Source organism: Amblyomma maculatum, chromosome 10, assembly GCF_055883805.1.
Source record: "Amblyomma maculatum isolate TAMU_Amacu chromosome 10, ASM5588380v1, whole genome shotgun sequence".
NCBI lineage: Eukaryota > Metazoa > Arthropoda > Arachnida > Ixodida > Ixodidae > Amblyomma > Amblyomma maculatum.
The window spans coordinates 15,753,990-15,777,022 of NC_139353.1; the positions used below are offsets into that span (position 1 = coordinate 15,753,990).

Sequence of the window (23,033 nt, forward strand, 5' to 3'; positions counted from 1 at the left end):
GATTTCAGTTGCACCGGCGTGGGACACCAACGTGTTGCTCCAGCCGACTTTCTCAGGTAAAAAAAGGAAATAAAACAATGTAGTCCCCTCTAAGCGGAGTGGGAAATGCCAATATTCCGACTATTTAAAATAATTCCCAACTGGGCTGTGAAATTTATGACAAAATGGTTTGTCCGATAAGAAAGAAAGAAAGAAAGAAAGAAAGAAAGAAAGAAAGAAAGAAAGAAAGAAAGAAAGAAAGAAAGAAAGAAAGAAAGAAAGAAAGAAAGAAAACTCTCCCTGGGTGCGAAAGACGCTTCAGCCAAAAATGTGGACTGGTGCCGCCATCTGGCAGGAAAGCATGAAACTATGCGTCAATCTATGTGAATGCGCGGCTTTGGATCAACGTTTTTAGATAATCTAAAAACGTTGCTCTGGATGAAGCTGCGCACGAGCCAAGATCAGAAGGATGTTTTCGGGATGAAGAGACTGTAGAGAAGGCCCACTTTCAAGTGCCAGCGATGTACAATCGTTGTGCGTTTTTTTTTTTTTTTTTTTTTTTTCCTCTATAGTGTGTTTCACATCCTTCTCACACTAGCCGGAGACAACGACGGCGGATACGCTTCTGAGGCCGACAACAAATGCGGTAAGAATCAAACCAAAAATACTAATTGCGCCAAAGAGATCACACTCCTTGATGCGCATGTAAAAAAAAAGAAAAAAGAAAAAAGCGATGCTAATTTTATTTTATTTATTTATTTTTTATTTATAGGAAGGGAAAGGCACGGTAACTGTCTCACTTGTTTTCTGTGGACACCGCAACCGCGCCGTAAGGGAAGGAAGGTGGGAGTGAAAGTGGAAAGAGACAAAGAGGAGCCGTAGTGGAGGGCTACGGAGGATTTTCGAACACCTGGAGATATTTAACGTGCGCTAACATCGCACAGCACACGGACGCCTCTTCGTTTCGCCTCCATCGAAACGCAGCCGCCGAGGTCGGGTTCGAACCCGGGTACTCCGGCACAGTAGTCGGGCGTCTTACCACTGCACCACCCCGGCGGGGCAAGCGATGCTCATTAAGCACAATAGCATTAAAGGTCCTGGTCAGTTGAAAACTGGCTCGACCAGGAAATCGGTGGTCTCCAGCATTAAGACTGATTAGAAACATACATGGTATAACTTGTCGTCACGAGGTCATATTCCAGTATTTGGAATTCTCAAGTGGAATCGAATCTGACGCTTGGTTCACAGGCCAGGCACTATACCGCTACTCCATCGCGGGTCGTTCATTCGGCTCGGATGAAAAGCTGTGTAGCATCGCAACAAGCGTGCCGATGCATGCGAATAGGTGAGCCGAAAGTTAATTCAAATGTCCCCTAATCTTGGTTTTTCTAATCAAGCCAGCAACCGACATCGCTCTGAGGCACAGAGCCTTATTCATATAAACATACGCTTGAGAACAGTATAGAATTTAATTAAAACAGCCAATCTTCTTTCAGGTCGCCAAGACTTTTCTTCATTTTATTGTCTTATTGAGTTAGCAGTCGATACCTTTTCTGATCTCGGGTTTTAAAAGCACCAGGCTCAATACCCTATCCATAATGAAATTTAGTTTTTTATTTCATTTGCGGGCGTCCCTCAGCCTGTTTGTGAGGTTTAAACAAAAAACGATGCGGTTGCCTGGTCACAGCCGCATCTCAAGATCTGCACAAAGATTAAAAAAAAAAAAAAATTACAAATCAGATCAGATTAAATCGATTATATTAGGGTAGGGTAAATGTAAGTTGAAAATAAGAACCATGCCGTCGTCAAGCATGCCGGTGGTCAGTGAATACGTTGAATCTAAGTGTTTAGGATGGAGACACTTAAGAACTGCACAGGACAACACAGCAGCAGTTCTTAAGTGTCTCCATCTTAAACACTTAGATTCAACGTATTCACTGACCACCCTCATGCTTGACGACGGCATGGTTCTTATTTTCAACTTACATTTACCCTACCCTAATATCTGTGCAGTTCTTAAGTGTCTCCATCCTAAACACTTAGATTCAACGTATTCACTGACCACCGGCATGCTTGACGACGGCATGGTTCTTATTTTCAACTTACATTTACCCTACCCTAATATAATCGATTTAATCTGATGGAGCAGCGCAATGAAAAAAACATCACAGAGATAAAGCATTGTGACAAAACAGCACACGCAGAAAACGAAAAAAAACTAGCACAGCGCTGCTCAGTTCTTTGAGAGGCAAGTTTTATGCCGCAGGGGAAAAATGAAACATTTTAGAGCTCAGCTCTTTGGCGTCCGTTCTTGGGTTTCGCGTCGGCGTCGGCCTCGTAACCCTCTCCGCCCCCCTTTCAGCCCCTCTCTTCCAGCTTGGCGCCGACCGTGCGTGTTATCTGATTACTGCGCGCACCCCCCCCCCCCCCCTCTCTCTTCCTGCGTGGCGGCAAGGTAGATTCACTGGAAAATTTTCCAGTGACTCTACTGCAAGATAGGGTGCCTCAATGCGCGCCCGCGCCCGCTCATCTGCGAGATACTAGATGGATGGAATATAGGAGCGTCCCCTTTGAAACGGGGTGGTAGCAGTAGCTATCATGCTCATTTTTCTCTCTATATCTTAATTATTTATTTAGATTGGTTAACTAAAGCATCATTCTATTTATTAAATACTGCGAGAGTGCTCTCAACGCCACCTAGAGGAAATTCTTCCAGGCCGGGGAGCTCCCGTGGCCACGTGACCATACGTCATCGTTTTGAGGCCGTCGGCGGCGGCACGTGGTCGCTGACAAACAGTGAGCCTTAAATTCTCACTAATAGCAAACAGCAGATTTCCACAGATAGACGTCGCACTCGCCACGAGACCGCAGCCCCACACTGACCTGCGATGCCGATGGCCTGGCGCGTAGCTAATCCTCGCCAGTCACAGGTCCATCCGCAAATGCGTTTATGCGACTCAAGGGCACAGCGGAGACGGCTGAAGCACTGTGACACCACACTTGTCACAAAGTAGGTTACATAAGCCCAGCCACCGCGGTCGGAATCATCCATATGTAGCCATTGTCCAGTCAGACGTCAGGGGCCAAGTCTTCTAAAGCGGTCTAAGGAAGGCTCAACGGAGCGTCGTACGTCAGTCTCACGGCGGTGGTATCTAACAGGAAAAAATTAGCTTCAGCCTTGAGCACAACTCAACGGCGGCAAAAACTGTGCAAAATCGTTCCCTCGAGCCTTCAGCAATTCGACAACCTCCGCCGGGGCCGCTATGTAATCATGTAGCGGAAATAGTGATTCCTAAATACAAGTTCCCCTTCACTCCCGAAGTGCACAGAATCAGAAACGGAGTAGCCTCCTCCTGGCGCAGCCTCTAGCATGACGACGGTCGTTGTGGTCGTGCACTGAATGCGTGTGTGGAAATGCCGATTTTTAACCCACCAAGCCCGACCGCTTGCGCATGCGTGGTGCTGTCTTAGACAGAGTTTTTTTCTTTTCAAATGTTGACTGTCTCGTCCGAATTATCAACGACCGAAATTGGTGCTGGCGAGAGGCCGCGGACGGTGACTGTGCACACCGCCATGCACTGGCGGTCGCCGTCGCCTTTTCTTGGGCCAGTTTTTTTGCCGGTATTTTGGGGCGCCACTGAAGATATCAAGATCTTGCATATGTCATGCGCGCTCAGCTTCGCAGTACTTGTTTCATGCAGGTACGCGCGTTTGTCGTTCTTATGCAGTCGCAAGCTAAAAGGGGCTGACATTTTTAACGCTGCCTCCATATGTGCCCGATGTTATTGCCACTGAATATTTTGATTTCGTGGCGCAAAAACACGCCTTCTAGCCAATGTTAATTGCAGGCCTTAAGCGGAACATAAATTAATATGATCTTGAATGTTGTCTCGGGCGCCACTCAGATGTGGCATCGGCATGAAGTGATGTAAAGGTGAGAGGAAAAAACCGCGGAGAAGTGCGTGGTATTAACCAGCCGCACTGTGATGTCTGCGGCAGTCAAACGCAAAGCAATGTTGGCGTAGAGGGTTTGCTGCGAAAAGCAAATCGCAGGATGTTCGACGGACGTTTCTTGAGCCCACATCTATGTGTGGGGTAGAATCATATAGATCAGCCGTGCAGTGTATCTCACAATATGCCGAACAAGCACCGATTTCCGACCGCTTATTGATTTACAGAGGCATGCACTTGTGCGCGAAGAATTTCCTTCGCCGTGATTGAGATAAATTCTGGTTGATATACAGGGCGTCCAAGCACTCTAGCCAAGGATTAATAAAAAGCTTTGTGTAGGCCAGAGAAACTACTTGTATACAGCTTCTAGCCATCTCGCGCACCACAGGGAATTTTTTATTTTGCAATTAACTAATAATTTATATTTTTTTAGTTTTCTTATTGCCTTTAGACACCCTACACTGCCCTTTATCCCTATCGCTCACCTCTTTGACTTCGTCTACCGCTTCCTCACAATCCCTATATTTCCGCCGCCCCAGTTCAGGTGCTTCAATAGCAGGCACCGGATCTGGCAAACACCTTTTCCTTCATTTTGGATATATAATGAAATAACTATATACTACTACTATTACTAATACTACTACTACTTTAGACGCTAAATGTGATCTGCAAAGTTGGAGAGCACCTTCTGAAACCTCCCTTCCATTCATTTCCGATAAAGAAAGCCTCACGTGTATCTTTTTCCAAGGTGTGTAAATTACACCGTGACACGAAAGTGTTACTTCTTCCGCGTACAAAAAGTAGAGCCGAGAACTTTCAGTTGATATGCGGCCAAACCTGGGGGACCGGAGTGGGGGCCAGAGAATGGTCCTTTTCTCCAGTAGCGCACCATTGTAGCGTTTTCCAGTTTGGGTCGCCTATGCCCCCTCCCATCTTTTGTGCGAAGGAAGAGAAGATGAGGAGGAAAGGCAGGGAGGTTAACTCGTAAAAGAAACCGGTTTACTACTCTTTACAGTGGTAGGGTGAGGATTCTTTGCAGGCAGTACTAAGCAGGGCTGGTTTCGACTATGGAGAGAGAAAGGTGTAAATCATCTTTTGACAGAGTTGAAAACGCGTGAAGGGAACCTTCCCCCATATTAGCCTTTGGTTACTGGAAAACAATCCATTGTGTTGGGGACCCTAGTATTCAGCCCCCAGATAAACTCCTAGTGCACAAAATCTTGTCTGCTTCCCTTTCCAGCATTGCCTCGGTTACATAGCCACAGAGAGGTGTCCGCGAGTGTATGACCGTTTACTTTGCCTAGTTGCCTGCCAGCGTTCACGTCGCCGAACACATATATCTTCCGCTCCTTCGTACCAACAAGACATGTGTGTTTCGTTCAATCCTTGATCGTAATCTTATGACAGTTTTTCGCGCAACGCTGCGCCCGACTTGTGATTTCAGTCTAGTGAACAATGAATTAGTATCAAGTGACTTGAATACCAGAAGGCAACGAGGCAGCAGAAAATGCCAGCAAAGAATTTCAGGTACGGGAAGCGTAAGCGGGCTGGTGCACTGATTGCGAACACCAGAAAGAGGCAAGCTCTGGATAATGACCCACCTACGAGCAAAACGCACTATTCTCGCTGTGGCAGCTACCTTTCCCACCCTGCTGAAGAGCCTTCGTCACCAGAAGCCATCAAGCACAGTCCCAGGCCGGCAGACGTTGAAGCTTTCATCAAAGATGTAGAGGTGTCAGGAAATACCCGGTCATCTTCAGTAATGAGCGCAACAGGGTCGTCCGACGAAGATGTTGCTAATGGAGGTTCCGCACCCACTGCAGAAGAGGACGTCAGTGCGAATGCTGGTATACAAGGGCGACGCATTGTTAACCTTCAGCACCTGTTGACCAGCTTGCAAAAGACCGCCGTCCATGTTCCCTTCAACTGCACTTTGGCGGATATGGACTGTGTGTCTGAAAGAAAGCAAGGTCTTCGAAGTAAGCTGATTCTTGTATGCAGGATGTGCCGAAGAAAGGATGTCATCCACACCGACCCGGCACCTGACGCGCAAGCTTCCAGCGGCTGCGGCGACATAAACACGACAGCAGCGTGTAGAATAGTGTCAATCGGCTGCGGTTTCTCAAACCTCAACGAACTGCTGGCGTCCATGAACATCCCAGGAATGTCATCGGACACTTACACAAAAATAGAAGACGACGTTGGACAAATTATCAATCAAGCCGCCTGGGAGGAAATGAAAAAAGCGGGCGCGGAAGAGGCAAGGCTGGCAAGAGAATGTGGAGACATTGACAGTGATGGTATACCCACGATAGCAGTCATCGCAGATGGAGCGTGGTCAAAAAGACCCTACAAGAACAAATATGACGCTTCGTCAGGAGTGGTGAGTGCACAAATTTATTGAATTACGATAATAACAAAAAGCGCTCCATTTTATACATGGAAATGTTTTATACTTAGTGCAAAAAGATGCTTGACCTTTTTCCACTGCCCCATTGTCTTGATCGCTGCCCACACCTCCATAACCTAGCACTAAAACTGTTTTCGCTTGCATCGTCTAGCTTCAACGAAGAGGGCAAGTGTGCGATGGTTAGAATTGTGAATACAAAAGTGCTGCCAGCGATGTTATGTGTGCTTGAGTATACGTGTGTATACGTGCAAACACACGGACCTGAATGATTATATTACTTTCCCTTTTTTTTTACAAATAATCACATTACAATTAAGAAAAAAGAATGTTGAACATCTATGACAACAGGGATAGGTACCACTGGGATCGAAAAAGGTCATTAAAAAGTAACACTTGAGTCGCAACTTGCATGATAAGCTGAAATACCTATCTGTTCTAGCAATAAGCACTGCAATCAGCAGGGCAGCTTCGTGACTAATATTGGTGTTACTCTTTCAGGCTGCTATCGTTGGTCACATAACTGTAAAAGTCCTGTACCTTGGCGTGAAAAACAAGGTGTGCGCAATGTGTGCTCGTACTCCCCAAGGTGCCACCCCGAAACAGCATCAGTGCCACAAGAACTGGCACGGAAGCTCAACCAGCATGGAGCAAGCTATTGTGGTTGAATGCTTCAAGAAAAGCGTTGAACTGCATGGCATCAAGTATACAAAACTTATTGCTGATGGTGATTCGAGCACTTACCGCTCTATCATAGCAGCAGCACCATATGGAAACCAGCGGGTTGAAAAAATTGAGTGCAGGAACCACATACTTCGCAACTATGCCTCAAAGATAAGAGAGATTGCACAGAAGAAAAGGCTGGAAAAGCTTCCCCCGAAGGTAAAAAACTCTGTTCTCCAAGCAGCTGTGCGCCTGCGGAATGGTGTTGCAACAGCAATAAAAGTTAGAGGCTCTGAAGATGCATCATTTTCTGAAAAAGTAGAGCGCCTTGTTAAGGATATAAAGAACGGCCCAAATCATGTGTTTGGAGACCACGCCAACTGCGCTGGTTACTTCTGTTCCGGGGGCAAAGCGGGAGAAGAAAATATATTTCCTGAAATACTTCAAAAAGGCATATTTGAAGAAATTTGTGGGGCCATGAGCAGAGTGGTTGCAAACGCTGCGAGCCTGATAATGGACGTCGACAATAATGCTGCCGAGCATTATAACTCCGTTGTGGCAAAATTTGCAGGCGGAAAGCGGATTAATTATTCCATGAAAGGATCGTACAAGACGAGGTGTCTTGCTGCGTCTTTATCGGTGAACTGCCGAAGAACATACCACGAAAAAATAGCGCGCAGGATTTCCGGAGGGCAGCTTGGAAGATGTACAGCATCATTTGTGAAGGCATCAGTTTCCAAGAGGAATTCAAGGCGAAAGCTACCGAAAAAGAAGCTGTCAACCACGCCACGCTGCCAGCGCAGAGATAAAGAGCTACATCTTGGTGCCGATGCTGACTACGGCCTACCAGACATGGAGCCCGATGCTTTTGCAACTGCTTCGGACAACTTCCTGAAATCGCTTTCGCTCTCGGCAAACAACATTGAAGACCTGCAGCGAGCAACGTCAAAGCAAAGTGGATCCACTATATGGAAGCAGGAAAGGCGAAAGAGATTGACAGCATCACTGTTTGGCGCTGTGTGTAAAATGAAAGCAACGACGGGATGTGGGCGGACAGTTGGCGATATCCTGTACAAAGAAATCACATCTGAAGCCATAAGGTACGGAAAGGACCACGAGTGCTCAGCACTAAAGCAAATCGAGAAGGAATGCAACGTTGTGGTAAAAGAGTGCGGCCTGTTTGTTGACCAGGAAAACCCCTTTCTTGGCGCTTTCCCTGACGGACTCATTGGGGAGGACATCCTCGTCGAAGTCAAGTGTCCGTACTCAGCGAGGGACATTACTCCACTAGAAGTTCGCGCCTAAAAAATAACCTGCTGTGTCGAAAACAAGGACGGAAGATTGCAGCTGAAGACTAACAGCAATTATTGGTACCAAGTACAAGGCCAGCTCAATATTGCTCGCCGTCAGAAGTGCTTGTTTGTAATCTGGACCAAAAATGGCATGAGTATTGAGGTGATTTCCAGGCATGAATCGTTTTGGGAGGACGAGATGTTGCCACGTCTCAAAAAATTTTATATGCGCTGTTTGCTGCCAGAACTCGTGGACCCAAGAAGAAGCCGTGGCCTTCCAATTCGCGAACCTCATTACATTGTCGAAGCACAGATGCTCACTCAAGCGACCTTTGAATGCAAAAACTTAAAATGAAGACAGCCGAGAAATCGTCTAGGACACCCTTCCTGACTACAGAGCATCTTTCCCCTTTCCTTTTGTCACTGTCACGATCATGTATTGGAACAGGTTTCTTGCTACTGGTTTATTTTGTTCAGATAAACAAATGCAATCTAAACAGAAGGAAAGAGGGGTGGTGGCCACGCCACCCGCGTATGAGAACTTTTGTACGCAAAAACGGGGCAGCAACCCTAAAAGGAAATCTTCCAACCAATTCCGACTGGTTTGCAAGCTGAAATTCCTTACCTCATATGATTTCCAAGGAAGGCTTAGTAGGCGCCCTACTTCGAGTTGCATTTTTTTTGTCGCTGTGTATTTTGCAGCGTGGTGCAGGAGGTCCTGCTAAGGCTCCTCTATTTTTTTGAGGAGCCTTAAAAAATTGAGGAGCCTTAGGTCCTGCTAGCTGCGGCGCATACCGAGCCGGCTCTAAATGGGAGAATAAAGGCAGTGGTCGAACGCTTGACTTAGCGAAACCGGTTCAGAAGTGGAACTAAATGATTTTGCCTGCCAGGCTACTCGCCTTTGAGGTCATGTTATTTACACGACGGACCGGTTCGACCAGTTCTCATGAGGTCGGAGCTACAGTACAGCAGAGGCTAGACAAGAAAAGGAACGAAATGGTTATTTCACCCCTTGCCTTGGGGAGATGTCAGCGTGTATGGACCTTTCCAACCTGATTGAAGCCATAGGTACCATAGGGCTCGCTGGATTGATTTTTCAGCTGGCGCTACCAACCGATCCGTGGGCAATGCAGCAGAGGCTAGGCAGGAAAAGGAAGGAGACAGGATTCTGTCCCCTTGCTGTGGGGAGTGGATGTTCGCTTTTCATGCGGAGGTGTGAAGGGGGAGGTTGGAGAAAGGGTGCGAGGTGATTAGAGCTCAAGAGCCCACTTTCCACATCATGGGCACAAAAGCCAACAAAGGCTCATCTTTGCTTTCCTGTTGCGCCTCTTCTACATGCACAATGGATAGATGCCAAGGATGTTTGCACCTGCCTTCACTTGTATCCTTCTATAGGTCGCCTGAACCACTGCACACCTTTGTTGGGGTGGGAACAATGCTGTTCTCCCACATAAATGGCCCTGTGAGTCACTTATGCTTTGGTGCGAAAAATGTTATATCTTCGGGCAGCGGGGGAGGAGTTCTTCTTGACTGCGCCTGGCATCTCACTTCACAGCCCAAGCAAGAAAAAAGGACAGAAAGAAGTCAAGTTGGTCAAAATTTCGAGAAAAACTTGCGCGCACTAACACTGACAAGCAAGAGGTTGGTGGTAGAGTGTAGTATTGTCTAAACAGTTTGACACCAGATGGAGCCACGACGCAAATAGTTAAATTTGGCGCGAACTTCAATTCCCGCAGAAAATACATTCACAACTTTCAGAACCTGTAAAACGCTAACAATAGGTTCGATATGGATAAAAATTGCAGGTTAACAATCAGGAAAGAAAAAGGGAGGAAATGTTGCGGAGGAAATTTTGATGTTTAGCCTAGTTTTTTTATGAGATGACAAGGAAGACCGACATATCTAAAAACGCAATTTTTAGGAATATTTGTCTCTGATTTGAAATAAAATGAAGCCTTAAAAATAAAATCTGCCCGCAACATTTCCTCTATTCTCTAAAGACGAAAACGCTGCCACAAACCTCATGAAAATTTAACCGCATTTGGACACGCTAGAGCTTCTGAAAGTTACCATGTATTTTCTATGGACGTTGGCACTGGTGAGCCCTCTTAAGGATATCAGCTGTAGCCGTGCTGCCGTCGCAGCGGCAGGCCGATGTGTCTGCAATGGTTTCTTCGTCCGCTTCAGGCAGTCCGGTTTCAGCGAGCTCACCACAACTATCGCCAACATATCAGCCTACCACTAGAACCGGGCTCTCGGGTCACTGCCGCAGCTGATTTTGTTCACTCAACTCAAACCACGAACGAGGGTACCACAATCGTGGCGCTCGAATGCATTATATTGTTGGTAACAAAAATGACATTCTCCGCAATTTAACACAGATGTATCGGGTCGCGGAGACGGATAAAATATTTATAGAATATTGCCAGATTTGGCCCACTACCATTTACAAAAGACAATAAATATAGGCACTGGAAAAGGGCCGGTGCCTGCCAAGTGAAAATAAGTTAAATGATGTGTGGGAGGCATTACCCTTGTCACCCTAAATGCGTATAATGCTTAACATGACACGTTATTGCAACTTGCCTACAAGATATTTGGAAAGATAACTAATAGAGACTAGATTAGGGAATCTGATTAGATCACCCTTATGCTTCAATCAGGCACGAAATGACCTGAAAACGGACCAAGCTGTTTTAATTTTAGTGAGGCTACTCTGGAGTGGGACCATATTCACGTCACCAAACAGGAGATGAAGACATGCGTAAAATACGTTTTCAGAGAAGCCCACCACTAAATTTTAAAGAGGATCTTGTTTTATACTGACTTTTTCGACATAGTAATACTCATGTTGGCGTACAGCAGAAAACAGGAGTGTAATGTTAACTAAGAAGCTAGTTAATTATTAAAATACTGCAAGCCTCAATGGATGGCCTTAAACACGAGTCGGCGATACAGAAGGAAACGAACGAAAAAAAAGGGCGCAAGGAAAACGCATTTGAAGCATTTACATGAAAAGTGGAGGGGATGCTTTCCCGGAACGGCACCGAAATTCAAAATGGCGACTTTTTCCCGGCAGAAAAAAAAAACAAAAAAAAACAGCGCATTGCATATGGATTTTCATTTTCCTCCGTTCGGTCGAACGGGCTTAGAAGTGCGCAGAGACATCGGTGAGCAGCCGGCGAGTGTTCTCGCAACGCCACTGTCGATGTGCAATAGAAACTCGGCGCACACCGACGTTTTCTCTCAGCGCGCTCAGATCACACGCCTCTCTCGCTGTAGTCATCCTACACCAACCATAAACCTTTATGCATGTGCACATTCGGCCGAGCCAGCACCGTGCTGGTGACATTTTTGTTTGTGACGTTTTTGAGAGCTGAGACTGGATTGAATTCTTGGGCTTGGTAGCAGTGTTACCAGAGCGAGATGTGTGCTAAGGGTAAGGAGCGGGAAGTATGGCATTACGGCATGTTAGAAGGGGGGGTCCCTGAGCGGAGAGTTGTGAAATTAGCAGTGAAGTCAGCAGGGCGCTTGCTCGGAATTTTACGGTAGTGTAAAAAACGTGGATCCCGCTTCCCACTAAACGAAAGCAAGGAAAACATTTTTCATATCGCCTGCACAGAAAACAGTCTTACAGATAAAAAAGTGTGTGCACTTACTACTCAGAATGGCTAAGCAGATATGAAATCCAAACAAGGCCACCAAACTGCCTGTGTGTGCAATGCAATCATACGAAATCAGCCTAGGCACAACGGAACGAGGCAATCTGTAGGAGAAAGAGGACATGCATTCTGATTTTTCATTTTTTCCTTAGAAGCATAAAATGCTTTTGGATATCGTTGTCAGCGAGCTTGAGTTCAACGTCCAGAAATTTCCCGAGATCACTGCAGAATCTGCACTGGAGAAATGCATAAGCCTAAGGTTGCTCTGTTGTCCGTGAAATGTTCAACCGGATTCCGCAAGTGACACTGCACTTTCATTTCGTGCAAACCAATCATGGAAAACATAATATACCTTGTGCTTGGCGCATGATAGCCTGAGTTGCTTATGCGCCATAAAACACAACACAACACAATCATGGAATGCCAGTGAATTTTGATGGGTTCAATGAAATGCTGGTTGCATTCCACAAGGGGCGCGTGACGTACAGTATGCAGAAGCAACGCTCAGGCCTTTGCATTTCTGCACTGAGACATGAAACCGGAAGCTGAAAACTGAAGCCGAAAATTGGTTAGTGGCCATCTTGGCTCCCAATTACACAATCTAATTACCTAATTAACCCACATCAAATGCGAGAGGACCACAGCACACATACCTTTAATACTTGTTTGGCCTCACAGTGCTTTTTCCTATCTGATGATGGTAATTTTCATTTGACATGAACTCCCCATGCATTGGTATGATGACACTGATGGGATCACCCTGTCATGCAACCTTAGTGATTGCACATCCCTCTGTCTTGCGAGACCGCCAGGTCATTACTGCCCTCTTCTTGGCACTGAACTGCAGTCCCAGATGACCGGCTCATAGGCGGCACATGTCTAGGAGCTACTGACTGTTGAAGCCCCTCTCTAGAGTCCGTCACCAGTACAGCATCTTTATACAAAAAAGCCGGGATGTTTTGGGACTTAACCTCCCCTTCGACCATATAGGACAAGTCAAATAGTGCTCCACTTGTCTTCAGGTTATACTCTTGAGCGACTCAAGAGTATAACTACCCTATCCGCACCAAGGCATCAACAACCATTGGCTGCTTAGATGATTGTATCGATGGTGATAATGCGGCCACTGATGGTGATGCTAGCAACTACATGTAGCTGCAGGTTCTGCGGTGCCGGCAAAACCATTCTTGTATGGGGAAAAGGTATCTTAACATAAAATTGCAAAGTTTAGTAAAAAAGCCGAGTCCCCTGGGCGAATTGGGAGGGTTGGCACATATAGATCATATCCATATACCAGAACTTTACCAGAACTTACCTGATTACAAGCACAACATATTACCAACCAGGCAGAACATATGAGCTGCGCTAGTGGCAGTTTTATTGTCGGTGTTTAGAAACAAAAAAAAGGAAAAAATTTAGCCATGCACGCTTACAACCAAAGTGGCTACTGCTATTTTTTTATGCATCTCAAGACTTCAAAAGCAGGCACCAATACCTCTCCCCTATAAACATACGCATTTAAGGCAGGAATAATCCTACATAAGGAAAAATACAAGTGCCAAGACGGCTTCATAAAAATTGTTCAGACACCAGTAGCTGCTTTATGCTGAAGCTTAATTTTGTGCTAAAAGCTGTCATCTGTGTGTAGTAAGCAATGGGGCAGTGTGCATTTCTAAAAACAGAAAACACTTTTTCATTCGCAATGTTTCTTTGGAACGACAAATTTTCATCAATGCATGCAAGCCACACACAAAACAACATAATGGTACATTCGACCCCTTTGTGCGCTCTATGAAACGCTGCTGGACATGTAGAATAACACACTAACCATCACGCCTCTTACAAATACCTTAGAGCTACACAAACAATTGAAAATGTTAGCTTTCAAAGAAGCCTTCTAGGAAGGGCAAGCAGCCACACTTCATTCTTCATCTGAATGACACCAACCTCAACGTATCATCGCGTTCTGAAATGGTCAATAGCCTCCAGACAATTTAACCATGGCTGCCCAGACAACACCAAGGATACTTATATTTTGTCATCCCATGAGAAAAAAAATCATCAGCACCCCTCCTTTGAATGTTTCCTTTCTTTCCAGCAGTTCATTCAGACACAGTGTTGTTGTGCATGTCGGCAAAAAAGCGGCAGGCAGTAGAGACAGGGCTGGCAAGGTAGGGAGGAGAGAAAACACCAAAGCTGCTTTCGTCAGCAGATACACTCCGAAAGACACAACATGCTTTCTCAACTTGATGAAAGAGACCTGTAGGGGAGCATTTCCCATACAAGTAGTCACATACTGAGCCATCCTTGTTCTCTGTCGAAGCAACAGTTAACACGCACTGGCACATCAATGTCACCGTCACTTAGCATCGGTGCATTGAAATCACAGTCACAAGTTGGCTACAGTTATTGGGTCAGCACATTTTCCAGCTTGTTTGTGCACAAGCAGTTGGATGGTGACGAGACCCGCACACACATGCACTCGTTTATGCCAGGTGCATCAGTAATCGACCAATGCCCGTGAAGATGACCACGACGATGGAGGGGGAGGTCGTGACCGGTAGTTGTCCTGCGGGGGAGACCGCGACCGCGACCGGCTCCTGTTTTGAAGGAAGGTGAAACGGTTGGTAACTGCTTAGCTTAACTGCGGAAGGACAATCGAAACTAAGCATTCAGTATAACAGCCCAACAGTCACAGCGCTGGCAATGTTCAGACAGCACCTGCCACCTGCATTCCCATGTAACGCTGTCAATCAAGTTCTCCTCTGAGCTTCACTCAGTTCACACACACTCCTGCACTGCCGAACCAAGTGCGCAGTACCATAGCTATCGCATAGGGGACGCCTATGAAAGCCGCCTCGCAGTCGTTTTCGAAAGTGTGTCCGGGAAATAAATAGCTACTGCTCATTCGTCCTTACAATCATGTCAGCACTGCTTTCTTGTACACATCGCTTTCATCGGATGAATTCAGAAGATTTTGTTGCGACATTGCTAAGCTTCTCGTATCACAGAACATCCGGCAGTATTATCGCCGTTTGTGAGCAAAAAAACAAAATTGGTAGACACATTTAAGAACGCTGAAGTGTGACAATGCGAAAACATGAACATGTAGGCCAAACAAGCCTCTTCGCATTGCAACCTACACCGTTGGCACGACCTCTACTCCCATGCTTACAGCGTAAAAGCGCTCAAATGCTGTAATCTCTAAGAACTTTCAAAATAACCCACACGCAGAATGCGCGACATACACGCTGCTTGTAGGCCACGAACGCTCATTGGTTCAAGGTGAACATAGGGAGACCTAGTGAATGTACAGTCGCAGACAAAAGTGGTATACTCCACTCGAATCGCAACGATTGCATTTTTTCAGTATAATGAAATGTGCCACACAAAATTGATTTGACTAGATGGAAAGTATATCAAAGAGGGTAAGTTATGCATATCTCAGAAATAACTGCTTCTCTGTCAGAAAAATGTGGCGGGCAGTTTTCTCGCAGCCTGTGGAATATACCACTTTTGTCTGCGGGGTACAACAGAAGAGGGACCTATGCATTCTACTCCCAAGGCAAAACTTTGGTACAAGCCCAAAAATATCTACAAAAACCACTCTGATGAAATACTGTGCACATCATTAAGTGCACATAATATACGCTTGAAGCCCTGCATTTCATACACTGTCTTGTACCTCACACCCATTGTCTCAATCTTTACTTTGCTCTCGAATCCTACGAAATGAATTGAAAATTACAAAAATATCTAGCACGTCACTAAACAAAGGAACTGTTAAAGGATTACGCAATAAATGACTAACACGTCTTGTTGCCTACACTAAGATGCGAATGGCAGCAAATGTCAGAAAATTCATGACGACGTGCCAATACCGCTTCAAGAAATACTTTCAAATCAAAATATAAGCGAGGAGTAACAAGCAAATTGTTAATGCGAAATTAGATTGAACAGTGCAGCCTTGAGATAAAAGCTATCGTTGGAGCCCTCGCAAAATTTGTGTCATAATTCAGCATCAGCAGCAGATGCCGCTTATGCAACCATGCAAATGCCTAGGAAAAAATGACACCATGACGCGACCGACAACTGCGTAAGGACATACAGCAGATGACGATGTACTTATCAAACCCACCTCCAGTGGCGCAGGGCTAATTTCTGGTACTCACCGCCGTCTGGAGTAATAAGAGGAGTTCCGCGAGTGATCTGGTGGAGGACTGAATGACGACTCCCCCGGGGGCCTTGGCTCGGGACTCTGGGATCGACTTCGGCTACGTGACCGGCTAGCTGACCGGCTTGAGTAGCCATCCCGACCATCAGGTCTGCTCCCATCAGGGTCATAGTCATAATCATAGTCGTCCCTCTCCTTGTGCCTCTTCTCTCGCTCCCTAGGTGGCATCACCATTTGGCAGCGCGTAAGTGGGCAGGTTTTAATCAAAAAGGAAAACACACTGCTGCCATTAATCAACAAGGAAGCTAATTTTGGCCGGCTAGGAAAGTGCCCCCATTCCCTCTATTATAGTGTCAGCTTTCGTTTCTTACAATTTGAACAAATATAGACATCCAATATTGATAGCACATTCTCTTTGCAAATGGTGCACAAGGAAGTACATGCTTGGATCACCACGTGGCATTTGCCTATGACCAGTAAACAATTCATAATCGAATTTTATTCAAATCTTGTTTACGTTTCGATAACTGGGTGACATTAATGTCCCTACCGGTCACTTGAGGCATGAAAAAAAGAAGCAACATAATCACACCTTCTTCATTCAGTGTCATCCTGGCTCATGAGCAAGGCTGGATTCAGTACTGTGAATTAAAAATGATGAAGCTGCAATTATTTCGCAGTTTTTCTTTTTTTCAAAGCTTCGTGCTATGTATACGCAACTTCGACGCAACAAGAAGGAAAGAATTGGCACGTTGTTTTTTCTTCTACTTTGTAACTAATTTTCTTCCCCCTAAACAGATTACATTACTAGTTTAGGTGAATACCAAACTAAAAAAAATAAAAAAATAATGATAAAGTACAATCCAATACGCTTTCCTTGGCCTCGCCGACTGTTGGCTTCTTTCCTTCATGTATTATAATGAGCATCCTCATTTCCCCCGTCATTTATCTGTTCGACACAACAAGCATCGTTCGGCTCTTGAAACTAAAGCTGGAATGCCGTCGGAGAGAAACTCGGTATAATTCAAGGTAATCTGTGTAAACTCATGCCTTAAGCGTCATCACATGGAAGAAAATGCGGCCGAAGAAGTGACACTGTTTCAAGGATTACCACTCTTAAGGTCAACCTTCCATTTAGCAAGTCTGGTGGCTTTGAAAACTTGTGTGAGCCTATATGAGCAAAAATAGTCTTTTTAAAGCCCTCTACTATAGTGTCCATCATAGCCGATGTAACTTAAGAACATTAAACCCTACAAACCAAACCTTTCAGAGCAAAATTTACACATGGCAAAGTTGCCTCAGAAAACTGGCAAACAGAATACTCCAAAAGCCTGCAGAGAAAACCAACCTTACATACTACTTGAACATCCAGAGAAAGTAACCCAGCCACAATAAAGACAATGGAACAAAACATTTATAATGCTCAAATATTTCAGACAATAGTCAATGCTGAAAGCTGAGTTATAGCACTTGGAAGTAGTGACCATTTTAACCGTTCCACAACTGAACAATTAACCTTTAACCATGACGCTGTAATGTTACCCTTTACCGCCATCAGATACAACGTCTTTAAAAGACACAGTCAAAACTCTATTCCACAAAAAACAAAACAAAACAAAATATCAGATACAATCAAAACTTTTCTATCAATATTTACACTTTCAAAGGCAATTGAACGTTGTCAGAACAATGTTCATTTGGAAGAACATTTAATGAATGACCCTGAAGTAACAAACCCCCCAGCGCTAAGATAACTGCGTCACAAAGCAGATGTCGCTTTTGAACGTTAAACCCCATACACCATTAAGAATTAAGAAAGCTTTAAGCCTTAAACTTACAATGAATACTGCCAACAAAACCTGTATGCTTCTAGCAGTCACAGAGATAAATACTACACTGCTGTCAGCACGATTAATGCCGAGTCCCAGTAATTGACACAGACACAACTGACTCTACCGTTTTCATTCTAGACAGCAATAAAAATTTTCTCAAGCAAAACTGTGTGGAAAAAAAAAAAAAAAAAAAAAATTTCAAAAGCTTTCATCTGCTTCATGTTCACAGACTTTCTTGCACTCTCTCATATCGATGCCCACAAGATAGGATCCTTTAGTTTGTGAAAACAGTTTGTCATGTAGAAAATGGCCCTTTACAACGTAGAGCTATCTGTTCTGAAATGGAAACAGCTTTGGACCGCACACTTGAACAAACTTTCTTTTTTCCTTCATTAGCACTTAGAATTTTAATAAACCGGTTCCAACCTATTTCAGCTGTTAACACTAAAGCATAAGATCAAGCTTTTCCCTTTATATAAGATACTACTGCAATTTTGCTAAAAAATTTATTAACCATACTTCAGTCTGCTCCTCCTCATGAAAAAAAATAAATAAAATTCTTATAACACTATCAGAAAAAACGAAACAGCAAAAAAAAAAAAAAAAAAAAAAAAAAAAAAAAACTTCAAAAGCAGGCCCTTTCTTTGACTAGTTTCCCTAAGGGAGAAACCCAACTAACTGTACACCAATTTAACAGCTTGTACGCTGATACAAAAGCAAATCCCAACAAAACAGCCAAAGATAAAGGATCAGATCTGCCTACTTCTTTTTTTTTTTTTTTAACATACAAATTCTACAAGAAAAGAACAAAACAAAGCATGCCGCAAAGAAAAAAAGAAAAATAAAACTGGCAACATATACCTTTTCACACATTACGCTGTGCAGCCACATGTTGTTACGTGCTGGGAATATTCTGGAAGGTTTATTTTAACAACCTGCCCGACTTCTGCCGTACGAGGAACAGCACACTGTTCATGCACTAAGTACCAGTTCCAAATTACAGACGTGGCAGCCACGCTGTTTAAGACGAGGCACAAATCACTCTCCTTCGCACTCCCACGACCTTTCACATGTCCCCTCGCTGAATTGAATTGCATGCGCAGTGTACCGTCGTGAAAAGGACGGATTACCATCATCATTGGATCATCGGAGGCCCGTCCAACGGGAGATTTGACGGCGCAGCGGTTCGAAAAAAGATGCCGGACCTACCTCTGGCGGAGACGGAGTGCCATTCCTCGGAGCTCTTCGGCCCGATCCTGCGTAGCACCACAGTGGAACATACCAGCACAATTATTGCCGGACAATTGGTCAGACCTTCGTACCAACCTGAAGCCCGAGCCGTAATGCTGACCTTGTGAACAAAACAGCAATACAGAGTATGACACAGGTGAGGCGACAATTGCAACCTGTCTGGAGCAGAGCCTAAATTTGCGTCCCGATTACAGGAGGCATTTTTCAGAGTAGGCCAGCTCATTAAACAATGTAATATGCGTCTCCATCAGACCCAAACAGCAACGTCGGCAATGTCTGTGGCGATACTGTCATATGCGTTTCATTACCAACGAATTGAAGCCGGCCGAAATTATCTTTCTTTGTCAAACAGCATTTTATTCACCCTAATCATCATCAGCCACTACAGAATAAAGATGACGGCGCCCGAAAATGTCTTCACTGGCAGTGCTGAAGCATCTCTAAATGCTGCAAAAAGCATTATTGCTTTCAGCATTATTTCTGGTCCATGAATAAATTAGCGGACGGCTGCTTCGAAAGATTTTATTTTTACAAGACTGAAGTTTAGACAGTGTCTTGCGGCTGACTGAAATCAGACGCAATAAACCGTAAGAACGCTGGCCGGGACCTTAGAAATATTTTCCCATTCCCATATTTTCTCATTTGAAACATTCCCAGTCAACAGTCATTAAACCTATAGCACCAAACACTGGCTAATTCGTGCCAAGTGAGGCCCCGTCCAGGTATGATCGGCAGTGCAATAATTCATCAAAATAGCCTAACCAATCCAGAATTACATGACGCAGGGCTGTCTACACCATTCTGACAAGAAAACAAAAGCAGGCATGACAAAAAAATGGATGGTCGCATCATCGAGAACAGCCTGATTGAGTAGCTCTGGTTTTGCTTTTCTGAGCTTCATGCTAGCCCACTACAGCTATGTATCAGCTACGCATCAGCTATACATAATTTTGGACACTGACACTGTTGTATGTCCTCCTTCAATCTTTCCATCGCGCCGATACCCTGCTCTCATCAAATGCTGCTCACTTTCTGTGCAGTCAAGCCTCCTTACATATTGGAGAAAACAAACTACCGTATTTAACGAATGTAACGCGAGCTTTTTTTCAAGATTTTTGGCTATTAAAGTCTACCCTCGCATTATAATTGAGTGCTGCGATTTGGCTGGCCTACAGCAGCACCAGGGTGCAGCCATATTGAGTCCGCCACCACTCAGTTTTGGTTTCTGCAGTTTCATAATGTTATGCTGGCAAACAGGGAAGCCAAATCTCAATTCATCCAAAGTCAATATGATGCGCTTTTCGCTTGAAGCTCAGGATCATGTTGTCACCTTTATCCTGAACTTACCGCACCTTTCGCAGTAGATTGGCGCCACCACTCAGTTTTGGTTTCTGCAGTTTCATAATGTTATGCTGGCAAATAGGGAAGCCAAATCTCAATTCATCCAAAGTCAATATGTTGCGCTTTTCGCTTGTAAGCTCAGGATCATGTTGTCACCTTTATCCTGAACTTACCGCACCTTTCGCAGTAGATTAGTGCGGTTATTTGTCATTATCGCATTTCACATGGTGGCAACATGCCGTGCACAGTACGGCGCTCGCTTCAAAAGAAAACCTATTATGATAGAAGAAATTGGAAATTCTGTGGCAGCTCAATGACTAGACGTTAACTACCATACGTGGGTGGCAGATGCAGCAGGAGGTGATTTTTAAATGTGAGCCTCACCGCAAAAGCTTTTCACGACATCGTCTGGGAGGAGGAGAGTGAAAAGGAAGACTGTTTCCAATAACTCGGCCTCTGCCGCTACCGAAGACGAATGAGCATTTCTGATGCGACTGCAAGAGCCACAATGTCTATTAATACTTTATCAAGCTCGTATATATGCGGTCACGTTACATTAGAGTAAATATGATAAATACAGCCCTCGCGTATTGCAACCCAATCTAGGTGCCTATGTGCAGTCTGCCTAACAGTCAAATCTCGATATAAAGAACCCCGTGGAAACGCACGAAATCATTCGTTATTTTGAAATATTGTTGTAAAGAAAAATCTGCGATTATAAGCCAGTGGTCAAACCTAGGTATGAAAATGATGCAACTTGGAAGTAGGCATGCGTGTGGACAAGCAAAACCTTAAATGAAAATGTTGCACTAACTTCAAAGCCGATTTATTTAAAAATGTATCAGTTATTTTCTTCTCCCATGTGCAGCAAACACGATCACGCACTATATTATGCCACAACAGCCCATACACTTTCAACTTTGTGCAACACCTCATCGGGTGCATGACTGCACCGAGCGATGAAAGGATGGGCTTTGTCCAGAGCAAAAAAAATCAGTTCGATATAACCTCATCTTGTCTCGGTCTTTCAAAATGATCGCAGCGGTCAATGGGGCAATGCTCTAGCTATCTGCAGAGGCCGATTTGCTTTTTTTCCTGCGTCGACTCTTTCAGTGAAAGCTGCGTTCCTATCTCCGCGGCACTTCGCTGGCTGCAATCACCATTAGGTTTCGCACAAACCTGACAATAAGATAATTTGAGAAAAAAAAAAAAGTAACGTCCCGCACGCGAGAATGGTACGAACGACACCCAACATCGGAAAAAAGGCAGGCGGCTAGGCCTGCTTGCTACTGCGTAATAAATCGCAGCTTTGTGGGGTCGCTAGGAGCTCGCACCAGATATGCTGATGATGATGATAAGTACAACTCACGAGCCATGACACTTTTTTTTTTTTTTTTTTTTTTGTTCACGCAAGAGTTGCGAACTGCGGCGCTGTTAATTTTAGACGAATTCATTATACTGATGTCCCTAGATTATAGAAGGAAAAATAAAATATGTACATTATTCTGAAATAGTTTTACATTGAAAACATAGGAAATCTGCTGGGGATTTTATAAAAATTTGTTAATGTGGTGTTTGTAGTAACGAGATTTCACTTACAAACATCGGGATATAATGAACAAATCCCACTGGCAGTCACGTTTATTGTAAGAAAGCTTGACTTATGAGCCGCAGATGTCACAAATTAAATGTCACAAGATGGCGGCGGCGATCAATAGCAGCGGGCTTTCCGGAACAGTCTAAATTGTAGAGGGATTACAGAGCGGCCCATAATTCAGCCCCAGATGCAGCTGGTCATAAAACAGCGATGTAAAAACTCTCCAGCACCAAGTGCCATTCATTCAGATGGCAGGCCACGGGCTCTTCTCAGTGATCACGCTGAGAGCAAAGCTGACCTCCACGCAACAGCATTGTCTCTCATTGGTAGACTCACCCAGCGTTCCTGCTGAATTTTGTCCTGCTTCTCACGTTCAGCCCGTTTGTCGGCTTTGTCTGCAAAGGGAAAAGAAAGGGGTCGAACAACCACACTCATGGATATAGAAGGCACAAACTACACTAGCGCATCAGGGCAATGTAGAAGTTTAATAAAAACACTGCCCCATTCCCACTAACACTCAACGAAAAGCATCGAAGAAAAACTAGGTGAGTCGTTGTGAAGCCACCTAACCACTGAGAGTGTGTTAAATTATTTTAGTCAGCGTTCCATCTCAAAACAACAGCAACCTTTAAGCAAAAGAGAGACATAACATAACCCATCTGTCTTAGAAGAAAAAAAAAAAAATGAGTTGCTACAGGTCGCATACCACGGTGGTACCATTAATCAAGACTGATGACTAACACTCACACACGTATGGCTCTAATAGTGTAACTCAAGCTTTTGAATTACAGCTATTATAGAAACAAATTTTTGAGAACTTGCACACCATTATAAACTACAGGCAGCAGCGCGCCACTTTTATCACCTGGCATAATTTAACGGCA

General features: G+C 44.5%; 1 protein-coding gene and 1 pseudogene across 6 annotated transcripts in view; one reads left to right on the forward strand and one right to left on the reverse strand.

Moving 5' to 3' along the window:
• The first annotated feature begins 7,331 nt into the window (after positions 1–7,331).
• LOC146175661 (uncharacterized) lies at positions 7,332–8,647 on the forward strand (annotated as a pseudogene).
• Positions 8,648–13,303: 4,656 nt separating this feature from the next.
• LOC146175662 (uncharacterized) overlaps positions 13,304–23,033 on the reverse strand; it is a 55,118-nt gene continuing 45,388 nt past the window's right edge. For 4 of the 6 annotated variants that reach the window (XM_084582053.1, XM_084582054.1, XM_084582051.1 and 1 more), the window contains exons 18-21: positions 22,486–22,544; positions 19,170–19,216; positions 16,127–16,345; positions 13,304–14,554 (exon numbers count right to left, since the gene is read on the reverse strand). In XM_084582053.1, the coding sequence (XP_084438179.1) occupies positions 14,455–14,554; positions 16,127–16,345; positions 19,170–19,216; positions 22,486–22,544 (425 nt within the window). In that variant the 3' untranslated portion in view covers positions 13,304–14,454. Of the gene's footprint in view, positions 14,555–16,126; positions 16,346–19,090; positions 19,217–22,485; positions 22,545–23,033 lie in introns of those variants that run through there. The other 2 variants (XR_014701455.1, XR_014701456.1) reach the window with 2 other exon arrangements.